This window comes from Suncus etruscus, chromosome 14, assembly GCF_024139225.1.
Source record: "Suncus etruscus isolate mSunEtr1 chromosome 14, mSunEtr1.pri.cur, whole genome shotgun sequence".
Classification (NCBI taxonomy): Eukaryota; Metazoa; Chordata; class Mammalia; order Eulipotyphla; family Soricidae; genus Suncus; species Suncus etruscus.
In genome coordinates this window covers 87,842,601-87,857,866 of record NC_064861.1, presented here as the reverse complement: position 1 = coordinate 87,857,866, position 15,266 = coordinate 87,842,601, and the positions used below count along the sequence as shown (strand labels likewise).

The 15,266-nt window shown below is 47.3% G+C and overlaps 1 protein-coding gene across 1 annotated transcript; it reads left to right on the top strand.

Moving 5' to 3' along the window:
* The first annotated feature begins 6,242 nt into the window (after positions 1–6,242).
* Positions 6,243–13,200, top strand: LOC126028558 (carcinoembryonic antigen-related cell adhesion molecule 7-like). Its single transcript, XM_049787514.1, has 5 exons — positions 6,243–6,306; positions 7,343–7,696; positions 9,916–10,194; positions 11,148–11,186; positions 12,866–13,200. Exons 1-5 carry the CDS (start codon positions 6,243–6,245, stop codon positions 13,198–13,200), a joined length of 1,071 nt encoding a protein of 356 aa, XP_049643471.1.
* Positions 13,201–15,266: the final 2,066 nt, after the last annotated feature.

The window sequence follows — 15,266 nt, the reverse complement described above, 5'->3', positions numbered from 1 at the left end:
GGTCTGAGCTCAGGGTTTACTTCTCCCCTAGGAAACAGCTGCTTCTGAAAAGGCAACTCAGAAAGGGGTGTGGAGGGGAGGGCGTTTCTCTGGGACCTGCCCTGCTCCTAGAGTCTCTTCAAGGAGGGGCCAGTGACCCTTTGCAAATCTCCTCCCTCAGATCCAGGGATCCAACCCACATGTGCTCTTCCTTCAGACCCAGGGATCAATCCTCCAGCTTTCTCCCTCTGACTCAGGGGTCCAACCTCCAGCCTCCTCCCTCAGACCCAGGGAACCATCCCACCAGACCTTCAAACTCAGGGGTTCATTCCTAATACCCACACTTAGACTCCCTAAGGCTCTATTCCCGGTCCCTCCTACTTCACAATCAGGGGTCGATCCTCTAGTCTTCTCCCTTAGACCCAGTGGTCCAGCCCCAATCCCCTTCCTTAGATTAGGAATTCCTTCTCCTCCCTATCCTCCCTCAGATTCAGAGGTTCAGCCCCCAGCGTCCTCCTTCAGACCCAGGAACCTGGAGTCCGCACCCTCAGCAATGAGAATTGGAGGTGTTCTAAGCCTGAGCCCCACTGGTCCAGACCCCCAGTCCTTATTTTCCCAGAACCTAGATACGTAGACACCTAGTCCTTCACCCCGCTTTCCTCTTCACTCAGCCACTTGGCCGCCTCTGGCAGAGTTGGGGAAATGACCCAATAGCCTGTGAGGACATTGTGGGGTTACAGTTTCAGAAGAGGGCCAAAATCTGGAGAAATGGCAGTACCGGAGCTAAAGAAGGAAATGAAAACTGACAGACACCTCAAATCTGGGTGGGACATCCAAGTCCCCTATGGTACTTCCTCCCTGACAGGGTCTGTCCACACAGTGACTGTGGAGTACTAGTGATGTCTTCCAATGAGGTCCACCTGCTTTACATAGTTGGGTTGTTTTTGTTCAGAGCTGGTAATTTGCAGGGTTTACTCCTGGCTCTGAGTTCAGGAATCACTCCTGTTGGGTCGGCAGGGAATCATACACAATATTGGGGATAAAACCTGGGTGGGTTGTGTGCAAAGCAAACACCCTCCCTGCTGTGCTATCACCCTGGCTCCTCCATTTGCTTTTTTTTTTTTTTTCACAACTTCTATCTTGAAAAGCTTTAAACCAAGTGGAAAACTGCAAGAGTAGCAGGAATAACTTCTTGTCTTTACCAACTATTAACAGTTTGCCATGGTGGTTTATTCATTTGTTTTAGGGCTATACCTGGAAATAGTAAAGAATCACTCCTGGAGGGTTTGGGGGACCATATGGGATACCGGGGATTAAACTCAGGTCAGCGGGTGCAAGCCAAGTGCCCTCCCTGCCGTGCTATCTCCCCCGTTTCTCCTGCAGTGGTTTTCATGCAATCTGGGTTGACTTGTTTCTGCAGGATTAGTACCATTTTAATTCTATGAGAATTTTATTCAGCTGTTTTGTTTTGAAGCCACATCAGCAGCGCCCAGGCCTTACTCTTGATTCCATGCTCAGGTATCACTGCTGGCGCTGCTTGGGGGACCTTACACAATTCTGGACATTTGAACAGGGGTTGACCACGATGCAAGGGAAACCCCTTAACCCTTGTACTATCTTTCTGCCCCTCTACTTTGATTGTAACATCACCATATTCTAAAATATTTGATATCATCTTCTGCATGCTGGCCAATGTCTTTCCTGGGGCCTCATATTTAGAGGCTTATAATATCTGTTGATTTATTATTATTATTATTATTATTATTATTATTATTATTATTTTGGTTTTTGGGTCACACCCGGCAGCACTCAGGGGTTTCTCCTGGATCTACACTCAGAAATCACCCCGGCAGACACAGGGGACCATATGGGATGCTGGGATTTGAACCACAGTCCCTTCTGCCTGGAAGGCAGACGCCTTACCTCCAGGCTATCTCTCCGGCCCTTATTATTATTATTATTATTATTATTATTATTATTATTATTATTATTATTTTGACAGAATATATGGGCTGACAAACACCACCTGGTGAATATTCTATTTCCCATCAAGAGATTCGCCCTTTTCACTCAACTCCATAAATGCAGGTTCTGCACCACACACAGCCCCAGCCTTCCCTTCTGTTTTTACCCACTGCATGGGTGACAGATTTCTGAGTGTGGAGTCCTAGATAGGAAAGGTGAGTGTCATGGTGTCACGGGTGAGTGTCAAATGCTTTTTCCAGACTGTGCGGTTACAGGGTCACCTGCAAGTTGTATAGATCAAAGTGAAACTATGGTTAGTTAGTAAATGAGGCAACCCACATTTCTGGTCACTGCATGATGGATGTTCATGAGGACTGGTGCTGGGGATCAAACTCTTGGCCTTGTGCCTTCTAGGAGCTGTATTGGTGAAGCCAATACATGGGTCTTCATGGGTCCAGAGATCTTTTTTTAAATTTATTTAAAGAAAATACATCACATAGTTAACGGAATTGATCATAATACATTTGTTTTAGGAAGAACAAAGGCAGTTGTTATTAAAAATAGGAGAAAAAACTAAAGAGATGGAAGAGAGAAGAAAAAGTTCAGTAGCAAGTATATCTGAAAATTATTGAATCACCAAGGAACTCATTAAAGCCCTAACAGAAAGTTTAGTAAGCACTTCTCTCTCTCTCTTTTTTAAGGATAAGAGTTAAAGAAATACAGTAAAAATGGTGTTAGAGTGGCAATTGTTGTTTGCATAGGCCCAGCAAAATATGGGGGAAATGGAAAGGAAAAGCTTGGCATAAATACAAGGAGACCTTACCCCTGAAGTTTCTGGCATAAGACCAACTCTGGGCTCCAGGTTGTGGTTACCCCTGAGTCATTCTCTGTGGTCCCAGTACAATTTTTTTTTTTTTTTGCACAATCACTGTTGGTGTCAGGTTTCTGTAGTAAAAGAGAAATCAAGCTTCATTTTCAGATCCAACTGATCAAAACAATGGCCGGTGGGGACTGATTTGCTCCCTCTCTCTCTTCCTTCCCAAGCAGGTGGGAGTAGCACAAAAACTTCCTCCCCTCCAGTGTATATAACCTTATTTGATCATTTTTTTTTTTTTTTTTGGTTTTTGGGCCACACCTGGTGGTGCTCAGGGGTTACTCCTGGCTGTCTGCTCAGAAATAGCTCCTGGCAGGCACGGGGGACCATATGGGACACCGAGATTCGAACCAACCACCTTTGGTCCTGGATCGGCTGCTTGCAAGGCAAACGCCGCTGTGCTATCTCTCCGGGCCCCTTATTTGATCATTTATTTATTTATTTTTTGGTTTTTGGGCCACACTCGGCGGTGCTCAGGGGTTACTCCTGGCTATCTGCTCAGAGATAACTCCTGGCAGGCACGGGGGACCATATGGGACGCCGGGATTCGAACCAACCACCTTAGGTCCTGGGGATCGGCTCCTTGCAAGGCAAATGCCGCTGTGCTATCTCTCCGGCCCCACTGATCATTATTTATGTATTTTTTTAAATTTAGTTTGGTCACACCAGGGGTTACTCCTGGGTCTGTACTCAGAAATTACTCCTGGCAGGCTTGGAGCCCTACATAGGAGTCTGGAAATCGAATCCAGGTCAGTGGTATGCAAAGCAAACACCCTCCCCACTGTGCCCACTTTTTTTTTTTTTTTGGCCAGACCTGCTGACACTCAGACCTGGCTATGCACTCAGAAATCACTCCTGGTAGGCTCAGGGTACCATCAGGGATCCTGATATTGAACCTGGGTGGGCTCAGTGCAAGGCATGCACTTTATCTCCATTCAGTTTTCCATACAGGCTGGATGAGAAGACAAATCTACCCACCTCACTGCAGCCCCATGGATAAGGGGCCTTTCCCATCACAGCTATTTCCACCTTTTGGATATATTGGATGTGTGCCTGTCTCACTGCTGAGAAATGATATCTCGTTACTATTCTGATGTGCACTGCCCTGACAATAAGTGACAGTGAAAACTTTTTTTTTTTTTTTTGTTTTTGGGCCACACCCTGTGACGCTCAGGGGTTACTCCTGGCTATGCGCTCAGAAGTTGCTCCTGGCTTCTTGGGGGACCATATGGGACGCCGGGGGATCGAACCGCGGTCCGTCCTAGGCTAGCGTAGGCAAGGCAGGCACCTTACCTCCAGCGCCACCGCCCGGCCCCGTGAAAACTTTTTTATATGAGGCAAATGCTCTGGCCGGTACTCCAGCCTTTCAAGTGACTCCCTGGTCCTCTATTGCTTCTTTTTTGTTTGATTTTGTTTTGGTGCCACTCCTAGTGGTGTGCACGAATCACTCCTGGTAGATTCAGGGATTCAATGGGATGCTGGAGATTGAAGCTGGGTGGGTGGGACACATGCCAGGCAAGTGCCCCCTGCTGTACTATCACTCTGCCCTCCATTGTCTTGACCTGTTTCTCTGTCTATATCTCTGCCTTTATCTGTCTCTGTCTCCATCTCCATCTCCTGCTTCTGTTTTTGCGATGAGCTCTGACTAACACAGGGACAATTTCATTCCAGAGATCACATCCCCATGATCCAAAGACCCAAAGTTATTGCTCCAAGATCCAAAGTCCAAACACCATCTAACAAAGGTTAGTGTTTTGAGTAACACAATTTTGGGGAAATAAGCCTTCAGTTCTATGCACCAGGCATCTAGCCCGTAGTAGACCAAACAGCCAAAAATTTCTTTCCAGCGTCAAGTTGCAACTGCAGAAGCTGACTTGGGTTTTCTCTAAACCCCAGGACACTTTTCTGAAACTGTTTTCTTACTGTTTTTAGGATGCTCTGTAAAAATCTGCTGGGCTCGAAGGGCTGGAGTAATACTATGGCAGAGGGCACTTGCTTTGTGCATGGCTGACCAGAGTTTGACTCCCAGAATCCCATTTGGTCCACCGAGCACCTCCAGGATTGATTCCTGAGCACAGAGCCACGGGTAACCCCTGAATACTACAAGGTTGGGTGTGGCCCCCAAGCAAACAAATAAATGTAAAATCTTCTGGGGTTAAAACATAAACATGTTCGCTGTTCTTAATTTCAAAATATAGACATTGTAAATTTTTTTTTTTCCTTTGGTTTTTGGGCCTCACCCTGTAATGCTCAGGGGTTACTCCTGGCTATGAGCTCAGAAGTCGTTCCTGGCTTGGGAGACCATATGGGACACCGGGGTATCGAACTGCAGTACGTCCTAGGCTAGCACTGGCAAGGCAGACACCTTACCTCTAGCGCCACCGCACTGGCCCCGGATCGTGAAGTTTCTAATGAAAAAAAAAATACTATTTCTAACAGGAAGGATTTGGGGGAAGAAGATGAGAAATTTTTGCATGGATCAACATGTGATTGGTCCATCTTTTTAGTCAGCATGAGAATTAGTCAAGTTTGATTTCTTTTACGGGAACTGAGGGATTTGTCCACAATATTGTTCACAATATTTTTAAAAACTGGATTGCCAGTGACTGGTCCATTGCAAAAAGTAACTTGAAGTCACTTGTGAAGCAACACACCTTGCAAATGAGCTTTGTTTGGTTTTTGGTTTATTTGCAACCTCAAACCCACTTCCACCTACTAGATTGCTTCATCACTCATGTTGGTCCTAAACATAATTTCATTTTGGGTTGGAGAGATTGTATATGAGGTAGGGCACTTGCTTTGCCTATTACCGTTTTGGGTTGGATCTCCATACCTCATATGGTCCCCTGAGCCCCACTAGGAGTGATTCCTGAATGCAGAGCCAGCAGTAAGCCCTGGGCATTGTCTGGTGTGGCCCCCAATCAAATCAATACATACCATTTCTATTAACAAAGAGCAAATCTTTGACTTCAACTAGTCTGTGTTGCAGAGGTACGAGTGAGGGGGCAGGGAGAGAAAGGGATTAAGAAAAGGAGGGAAGAAAGGGGAAAAGGGGAGCAGAAAGAGAGAAATAGAAAATAGAAGTAAAGGAAATGTGCCTGCAGGTGGAGAAGAAGAAAAAAAAAAGGAGAAAGACTAATAATGGTGACAACATGTGTGTTTATGTGCAATTCCAGCTGAAGAGGAGAGTTCTCAGCCTACCCTGGGAGGCAAAATGTTGACAGGACAGAGGAAGGGCAAAGAGGTGGCGGGGGGGGCAGCACATGACCAGCCAAGACTCCTCCCAGAAGAGCTCAGTTCAAACGGAGGAAGCATCAAGGCTCCAGTCTGTCTCTGTCTGACCTGGTAGCAGCTGATCCTTGGGACCTTCCTGGGGCTCCAGCTCTTCTCTTGGCTGAAGGAGAGGACCAGGCAGCAGTAGCACATGGAGCCCACTTCAGGCCCTGCCCACAGAGGGGCCTTGCCCTGGCACATGCTCCTGCTCACTGGTGAGGGGGTGCTTTCCTGGAGGTTGACAGGAAACACATACTGGGGGCTCCTAGGGTCGTAGAGCTGTGAGGGGGCAGAGTATTATCTGCACTTCAGACAGAGCACAGGAGAGTAGGGGGAAGTTGTGAGGGGACTCTGGGGCCACAGTTCCAAGTGCAGAACCCCACACTCTGGATGTGTTGGGTCCTAGCACTGCCTGGTCCACAACCCTGTACCAGGAGGCACCATTGAGCACCCTGGGTCTGCCCCAAAAAGACCAAAGAGGATAGCGCTGAGGTGGGAGCTCAGCAGGGAGATTCTCATGGAGAAGGGAAGAGAGGAAAAGACACTCAACAGGGTCACTCTGGCCTGTCCGTGAAGGACAGGCCTCCCACACCTTGGGGGAGGAAGACAGAACAGGAGCATCTAGAAGGTGCTGATCGGAATGGACAGTGTCAGGAAGAGACAGAGCTGGGATGGGCTAGTGTGAAGTGGGGGGTTCAGACATCTTCCCAGGGTCTGAGAGAGCAGGATTTGAGGGCAGGGAAGGAGGAGGAGGCAGATGCTGGGGAGACAGAGAACAAGTCAGGGCTGAGATGAGGATGGTTTCACATCAATTCCCTTGGAGCCATAGCAATAGTAGGGTGCTTTCCTTGTACACACCCTACCCAGGGTTGATCCCTAGCACCCCATATGATTCCAAAAGTTCCCCAGGAGGGACTCCTAAGAGAGGCAGGACTAAGCCCAGAGCACCACCAGGTGTAGGAGAAAAAAGAAATTGTGGTCCTGCTGCGGACCCAAACCTAGAGGAGGAAACTTTTGCTCCCTCACACGGACCCTATTTTACTTCTTCACTTAGCAGCAGTAGGATGAAGGGGTGAGGAGCTCGGACCTCACCAGTGCTTTATGGTCAGGGATCACTCCTGGGAAGCCATGATCAAACTGAGTCAGCCACATGCTAGGAATGTTTCTGAACCCTTGTTTATCTCTCCGGTCGGCAGGACACACTTTTCTACCCCAAATAACAGTCTAACACACATATTCTGTCTATTCCAGCCTCACTCTTAACCTTCTGGAGCCCGCCCACCACTGCCCAGGTCACTGTGGAGTCGGTGCCACCTAATGCTGCTGAAGGGAAGGAAGTTCTTCTACTTGCCCACAAACTGCCAGAAAAATTTATAAGCTTAACCTGGTACAAGAGGAAAGTTGAAGATGGAAACATCATTGCAGAATTGAAAGAAAACTCAGAAAATGTAATTAAAGGGCCTGCACATAGTGGACGAGAGACACTTTACCGCAATGGGTCACTGCTGATCCAGAACCTTACCCTGATGGATGCAGAGAAATACTACATACAAGTCCAAACGAAGTTCCAGCCTTTTCTTGGGAAGATAGAGCTTCATGTTTATGGTGAGTGATCCCTCCCTGATCTCAGGCACTGGGTGGATCCCTTCCCAAGCAGTATGAACAGAACTGCCTCCACTCCTACATGAAGCTCCCCTTTGGGGCATTTGAGCATCTGTATAGGACCCACAGGGTAAGGGAAAGATCTGGGGTCCTTCCTAGAGTCTGCATGCTGGCTCCCCTCTCAGAGAAGAGCCGGTCTCTGGACTTGCCCAGCACAGGAGAACAGTCCTGGTCCAGTCACTGAGTCCTAAGAGCAAGAGACTGAAATTCTAGGGATTAGTCAATGACCTAAGAGCCCCCAAGTTTCCCAGACTCAGTCTGGGACACCCAACCAGGCCTGACTCCATGACCCTGGGGAACCCATCCAGAGCTATGGTGACCCCTAGAGGGCTGTTGGGGGGACAAAGGTTCTTGAGGCCCCGAATGCTAGGGCACCTGAGTTGGTGTCACCCAAGACTCAACCAGGAGACAGAAATACCACAAGTTGTGGCTCCAAAACAAGCAGAATAAAAGATCCTTCCTTCTCTCCCTCCTTGCTTTTTTGTTTTGGTGTTCTCTGGCCACACCAGCATTAAGAGTTCTTCCTGGCTCTATGCTTGGGACTCACTCCTGGCAGACTCAGGGAAACCAACCTGTGTCTGCTACATGCAAGGAAAATGCCCTCCCTGCTGCATTATCCAGCCCCAACATCCTTTTGTCTTAGGAATCTTCTCTTTGGAAAAACTCTTACCAGGGAGACAGAACAAGCAGAGAATCAACCTAGAGTTTGACTCTAGACCTGAATTTCCTGCATCAATCCCAACAGCCCTCCCAGTGAGCCCTAGGCCTGCTGCAAGGTAACCCAACTTCCTGTGCAGCACTGGAAACCACTTTTTAGGGTCCAGTGTGAGGGCCAGAAGCCCTGGAGAACCAAGGAAAGGACTGTTTTCTCTACCTCCCACAGAACAGGGTCCTCAGAACTCGGCATAAAGTGCATTCCTGGGAGAATTACCTTAGAAACAGTCTCTTATCTTTGGAGCAGGACTAAGGATGTTCTCACATCCTCTCACGGGGTAACTTCTGCAGTACTTACTTCATAACTGCTGAAGAAAAACTCCCTGAGACCAGCCTTCTAGCAATTTCTACTCCCTGGGTTCCCATAGTCATTCTCTGTACCTGCTGTAATCTGTGAAGTTCAGGTTGGACCAACAAGGTCTCAACAGGAGACACTGAGACCAAAGAGAGACTCTGGTTTTATTGCTGAACCTGCCAGCTCCCATCTGTCTCTCACCTTTCTAGAGCCTTCATGGACTCTGTTCTACCATCTTTGGGGTACTGTCTGTTAATCATGATGAGCACCTGGACAAACTGCTCCTTCTTGTGCCTGATGCCAGACAACCCCTCCTGCTCTTGGCATCCCCATATCAATTCTGCTCAAATACTTGGTGGCTTCTTGGGGATGAAGGGCTATGGGCTGGGCCTCACCCCCACCTCTAGGAAACTGTCAGTGGGACCCCAGGAATAAGGTAGAGTCCAGGTAATACAGGTGTGATCAGGTGAAGGGGCCAATATCTTCCAGGGAAAGAAGATCAGACCTCTTTGGAGAGAGAACAAGAAAGGTGCTGGGTTGCTGAAGCCCATCTCATGTCTTCCTATAGTCACACTCTGGAATTTATTATTTTGTTTTTGTTTTTGTTTTTGGGCAACACCCGGTGACTCTTAGGGGTTACTCTTGGCTCTGTGCTCAGAAATTGCTCCTGGCTTGGGGGACCATATGGGATGCCAGAACCACACTCTGTCCTAGGTCAGTTGCATGTAAGGCAAATGCTCTACCACTGTGCCACTGCTTCAGCCCCATCTGGAATTTTTTGTTTTGTTTTTTAGGCCACACCTGATGATGCTCAGAGGTTACTCTTGGCTATGTGCTCAGAAATCATTCCTGGCTTGGGGGACCATATGGGACACAGGGGAATGGAACCGAGGTCTGTCCTAGGTCAGTGCGTGCAAGGCAGACACCCTACCACTTGTGCCACCGCTTTGGCCCCCACCATCTGGAATTCCTTAAATTTGAGTTTGAATTTCCTCCTGAAAGAACATGCCCTTCAGATCCACAAGCTCAATCCTCACCACTTTCTCTCCATATCAGTGTCTAAGGGCTGAAGGAAGATACATTGACTCTGATGACAGATGCCTCAGGAGAGATCTGGGACTCTGTTGAACCTTGTTTTTTGTTCCCCACATAGCACTGTTACCTAAACCCCAAGTGAAAGCCAACAACTGGGGCATCTTGGAGCATGAGAAATCTGTGGTGTTGACATGTGAATCCGAGAGTTCAGACATGACCTACCGGTGGTTCGTCAATTTTCAGCCAGTCCAGCCCAGTGCCAGGCTGCAGCTGTCTCCAGACAACAGGACTCTGATTGTATTCCACATCACAAGGAATGACACAGGGCCCTATGAGTGTGAGACCTCGAACCCACCTAATGTCCAGCGCAGCAATCCATTCACCCTGCATATTTTCTGTGAGTAACTCCTGTCCTTCCCTGGGGGCTCCTCCTCCCCCTCCCACATGATGGGGTCAGGTCACATCTGACCACTCAGGCCCACTGACACAGAACTACCCTGACACCCACAATGATCATGCCCTATCCTGATATATCCAGCAGGCCAAACCCTAAGGGTGTGATGAGGGCAAGAATCACCATATTGGGAGGCCAAAGAGATTTTACAAAAATACTGTGATCTGAACAGCATTATGGCTTATGGCTCATATTCAGGATGAAAGATATGGGGGTCACAGTGGGGAGCTTAACTTTACAACCCACTCAGATAGATACTGAGGCTGGGATAGGCTGGGACTTCCCTTCTGCCTTTTCCCCAGCACTTGATTCCATGGTTGTAGATATGTACAATACCTGAGTGTATTAACTCAGGTATTAACCCAAAACAAAGGCATTCCCCCATCTCCCTCTTTGCCATAAATCTATCTTTTGATATACAAAAGCCCACCTGGATCTTTCTCAACCTTACCCCTCCTGGTGAATGGGTATTGGTTTAATAAAGAGAGTAAGGCAGTTCTAGCTTTTGGCTTAGGCAGAGACCAAGAAGTGAAAAGCCATGGATGCTATGATCATCCTTTCCTGACTGACTTGGTTTATTAATCTTTCGCACCTACCCTGCTTTTTCAGACCCATAACCTGGGGTCGAAGATATGCTATGGGGGGGTGATCTAACAACTCGCAAATTTTATTTTACACAGATGGACCAGACACCCTCTTCATCTCCCACTCAAAACGCAACTACCGTTTAGGGGAAACCCTCAGCCTCGACTGCCTTACAGACACTTTCCCTCCTGCAATTTTTTTGTGGTTTATGGGTGAGAAGCCCCTGGGGTCCTCACAGACTCTCTCCATCCCCAATCTCTCTCTGCATGACAGTGGGACCTATACTTGCCTTGTAAGTAACCCCGCCACAGACCTCACTAGGATCGCGGCTATCAACATCACAGTCTCAGGTAAGTGCTTCTCTAGAATTTAAATACTTTATGCTTTTTAAGAAATAGGGCAGGGTCTGAGCAATACAGCAGGTCGAGTGCTTGCCTTGCATGGTCAGATGCCAGCCTCAGTCCCTGGTATCCCATATGGCCCAAGGAGCATTGCTAGTAGTAATTTCTATTACACATCCAATAGTAATTCCTGAGTACTATGAGGTATTGCCCAAGAACTTAGAAGTAAATAAATAAATAAACAAAAGTGTGGAGAGGCCTGAGCATTAGTATGGTGTGTAGGGTACTTGTGTTGCACACAGCCAACCCAGGTTCAGTCCTTGGCATCCCATATGGTCCCCTGAGCACCTCCAGGAATCACTCTTGAGCATAGAACCAAGGAAAGTGAGCTGGAAGCTAAGATAAAGGAAACAAGACCAAACAGAAGAATAAAAAAAAATGAAAAGAAATAACAAAAACATCAGAACATTACTGGATAATTTAAACAGAACACTTTAATTCTAAAAGTTTCTAAGGGAGGGGCCACAGCTGTAGGGCGTTTACCTTGCATTCAGCCAACCCAAGATGGACCCTGGTTCAATTCCTGGCATCCCATATGGTCCCCTGGGGCTGCCAGGAGTGATTTCTGAGCTAAGAGCCAGGAGTAACTCAGGACTGCCACTGGATGTGACCCCAAAACTAAAAAAACAAAACAAAACAGAAGAGAGAAGAAGAGAGAATGGGGAAACCAATCATTGAAGAGCCTGAGAGACAGGACGTAAGGAAGGCCTTTGCCTTGCACACAGCAGATCCAGTTTTGATTCTGGGTTTCCCAAATGGTCCCCGAGCCCTCCAGAAGTAATTTATGAACTCAGAGCCGGGAGTAACCCTGAAGACCATTGGCTGGACAAAATAAAAAACAAAAGTATCACTGAAAAGTGTCTCTAAGAACTTTTCCATCTGAGGATTGAGTCATATACCCATATACCCAGAGATGAGAAGCTCAAAGAGTTTCCAACAAAATGAACTCAAATAGAAATATTTAAAGATACACTGGAGTTTAAATAACTCAGGACAAAGGTATAAAATATAGAGAACAAAATTTCAAAGATTTTACATATTGGGGCCAGAGCAATAGTGCAGAGGGTTGGACATTTTTCAATCTTCAGCACATCTGGATCTACCCAAGGCTTTTTCTTACATCTGTGCTCAAGGATCACTCCTGGCAAGGCTCAGAGGACATATGCAGAGTAGGGGATTAAACCCAGGTTGGTTGCATGCAAGGCAAGTGCCTTTCCCACTATACTACTTCTCTGGCCCATATTTTAGTTCTTTTCTCTCTGGAGTAGATGTCTGTACTAGCTGGGCAGAAGTGGGAAATCCTGGTCTGAGTGGAAAAGTTTTCAGAGTTCTACGTAACTGGGATGTAGGACACATGGGCTGACACGATAGAAGTACCTGAAACTCACATGGAATTGCACAAGGTTCTGGTCAAGGATCCCCTGGGAAGATCTAGGAGTCAAGGGAGGTATAGCCTCTCTTCACAGATCTTCATGTGAAAGAGTAAATTTATCTCTGAGAGGCCAGGCCTTTCTCTGGTGCCCTCTGCAGGTCACTGTGGCCAAGGGGGATTGAGGTGTCTGAAAGTCTGAGGAATGATCCAGCCAGCCCCTAGCCTCTCTGGTTACTCCCACCCTGTTTCTCCACAGAGCCAGTGGCCCCGCCCTCTATCCGAGCATCCAATCCTACAGTGACAGAGGGTGCTGGCCCTGTGGTCCTGACCTGCCTCACGAATGACACTGGGGTCTCCACCCGATGGTACCTCAATGATAAGGATCTGCAGCCCGAAGAGAGGAGGAAGCTGTCTGCCGACAACAGGACCCTCACCCTCCAGCTGGTGTGGTTGGCCGATGTGGGGGACTATCAGTGTGAGGTGTCCAACCCAATCAGTTCCCAGAAAAGTGACCACATAAGGCTGCAGGTGACACCCATACTTGACCCAGGGCCAGAGCATAACTCATTTATAAAAGACGCTGAGGAGTAGGAGCAACTGCAGAGCTTGAAGAGCTGCCTAATCTTAGTAGCAGGAGTAGGTCTGCCTTATCTAGGGTTTGAGGAGCAGTTGTCTGACCCAGGATGAATTGTCTTCCTTCCCGTATCCCCTTATGCACCAAATAAAAAAGAATAGCTGGATCTTAGGTCACTGCTGTGGATGGTTATTGGCAGGTTAATCAGATTAAACACTAGTCTAGAAATACCCAGGGTTTTGTCTCCTTTGTTTGCTGCTGAGGTGTCTGGAGTGACACCCTGGGAAACAGTGCTCAGACTCGTGTTCCAGTGCTGGTGCCAGTGGCACACATGTGGTGCTCAGTCACTACAGCAAAAATAGAACCCAGTGACACTGTGGGCAGTCCCCGAGATCAAACCGTGGGCTCCTGCATGCATGCCCGGCATCCTTACTCTTCGACACGTTCTCAGTCCCTCAATCATGCCTTTTATTTTGTTTGGGGGGAACCTTTCCAATCAATAATTAGGACTTCCAGGGTCTCCAAGAGTAATTTTCAGCCAGTCAGGTCATTGATTCTGCACAAGGGCTGGAGGGTTTGATTCTGCTCTAGTTCTGCAGTGCTGAAGATCTCAGGTACCTTGTGGTGTGTGAGGCCTCCTAGACCATACTCAGAGATGCTCAGGGGACCATGTGGTGCTGTGAATCAAATTCATCTCAGACATTTTCTATGCATGTGCAGTAACCTGTGTACTATTTCCCAACCCTTTTACAGTTAATTAATTGGTCTTAGCTGAAAGCAGAAGCTGGGAGAAAATGTTTGTCAGGAGTCAATGATATTTAACACATAGACCTAGAGCACTTGGTTTTCAAAATAATATTTATTTATTTATTTGTGGGGGTCAGTGGTTACTTACTCCTCTTTTTGCTCACAGAAATCACTCTTGGTGGCGCTCAAGGCCCCATAGGGGACACAGAGGATTGACTCAGATTCACCTTGTGCAAGGCAAGCAGAATACCCACTGTAAAGCACATACTATCATGTGTGAGGTCCCTTGTTCTAGTCTGAGTTCCTGTGGTCACCACAAGATCCATTAGCTCTAGTCAAGGTTTCCTCTGGGAACTATCCCGAGAGAGCACTGAACTGTCAAGCCTATGAACAGAGGCTGATATTGCTGGACACATCCTTCTGTCACACAAAGCCCTAGTTGGGAGCCCCTAACCCAAGGTTTTAATCACTCCTTAATTTTGATCATGAACGATTTCCAGATGTTATCTTCAGGTATACTTTCTTCAGGGTGGTGGCATCCCTCTCCCTTCTAGGGATGGAAGGATCAGATGCAATCAATGAAAAGCTCTATGGTGCCCAGCCAAGTAATCCACAAACATCATCAACTAATCACATTATTGTGGGTTTGGGGTCTGGGCCACACCTGGCAATGCTGTGGTTCTGTACTCAGGAATGATAGAGAAACTTGATGTAATGCTGGGGACTGGACCAGCTGCAAGTAATTGAACCCTGATACTATCTCTTTGGCACCTTGATAATAGGGTGCAATTGAACTTAGGTCCTGCCTTCTAACACTGTCAACAGTGAGAGAAATAGACAGCAGGAAAGGAGTAGTCTGGGAAGAACAGAGGTTCAAAGGGACTCTGATTGGAGTGGATGCTACCAGGAGAACATGTGAGAATGAGAGAGTGAGCCCCAAATTTCAAGTGCTAGAAACACTTCAAGGGATTTGGGATTGCTGCTGATGGTCACATGCAGATCTCACAGAGACTTCCAGCCATTTCCTTACCTCCAGCACACCTGAATCCTGCAAATCCCAGGATCTTTCCTGGAATGATCTTGGACTTTATCTTCCCCTTCTTCCCCTTTTCACCAGGAGAAAACACCATAGACCTACCAGGGGACCATGCTGGGTTTGACTAATTTATAATTAAATCTTCCTTTTAATTTTAAATGGAAGAAAAATAGTTTAATTTAAAGAAGCCGGGATACACCCTTACTTAGAAGCCCTGAGCACTACTTAGGGTATGGCCCAAGAATACAAATAGAAAGAAAGGAGAAACTAAGCTGCCCAAGTGATAGTATAGCAGATAGG

Excerpts from the sequence above, each read along its gene's own strand:
- LOC126028558 (XM_049787514.1), top strand. The coding sequence starts at position 6,243 with ATGGAGCCCACTTCAGGCCCTGCCCACAGAGGGGCCTTGCCCTGGCAC. Across the intron at positions 6,307-7,342 it reads GCACATGCTCCTGCTCACTG|CCTCACTCTTAACCTTCTGG; the intron begins GTGAGGGGGTGC and ends TGTCTATTCCAG. Across the intron at positions 7,697-9,915 it reads GATAGAGCTTCATGTTTATG|CACTGTTACCTAAACCCCAA; the intron begins GTGAGTGATCCC and ends TTCCCCACATAG.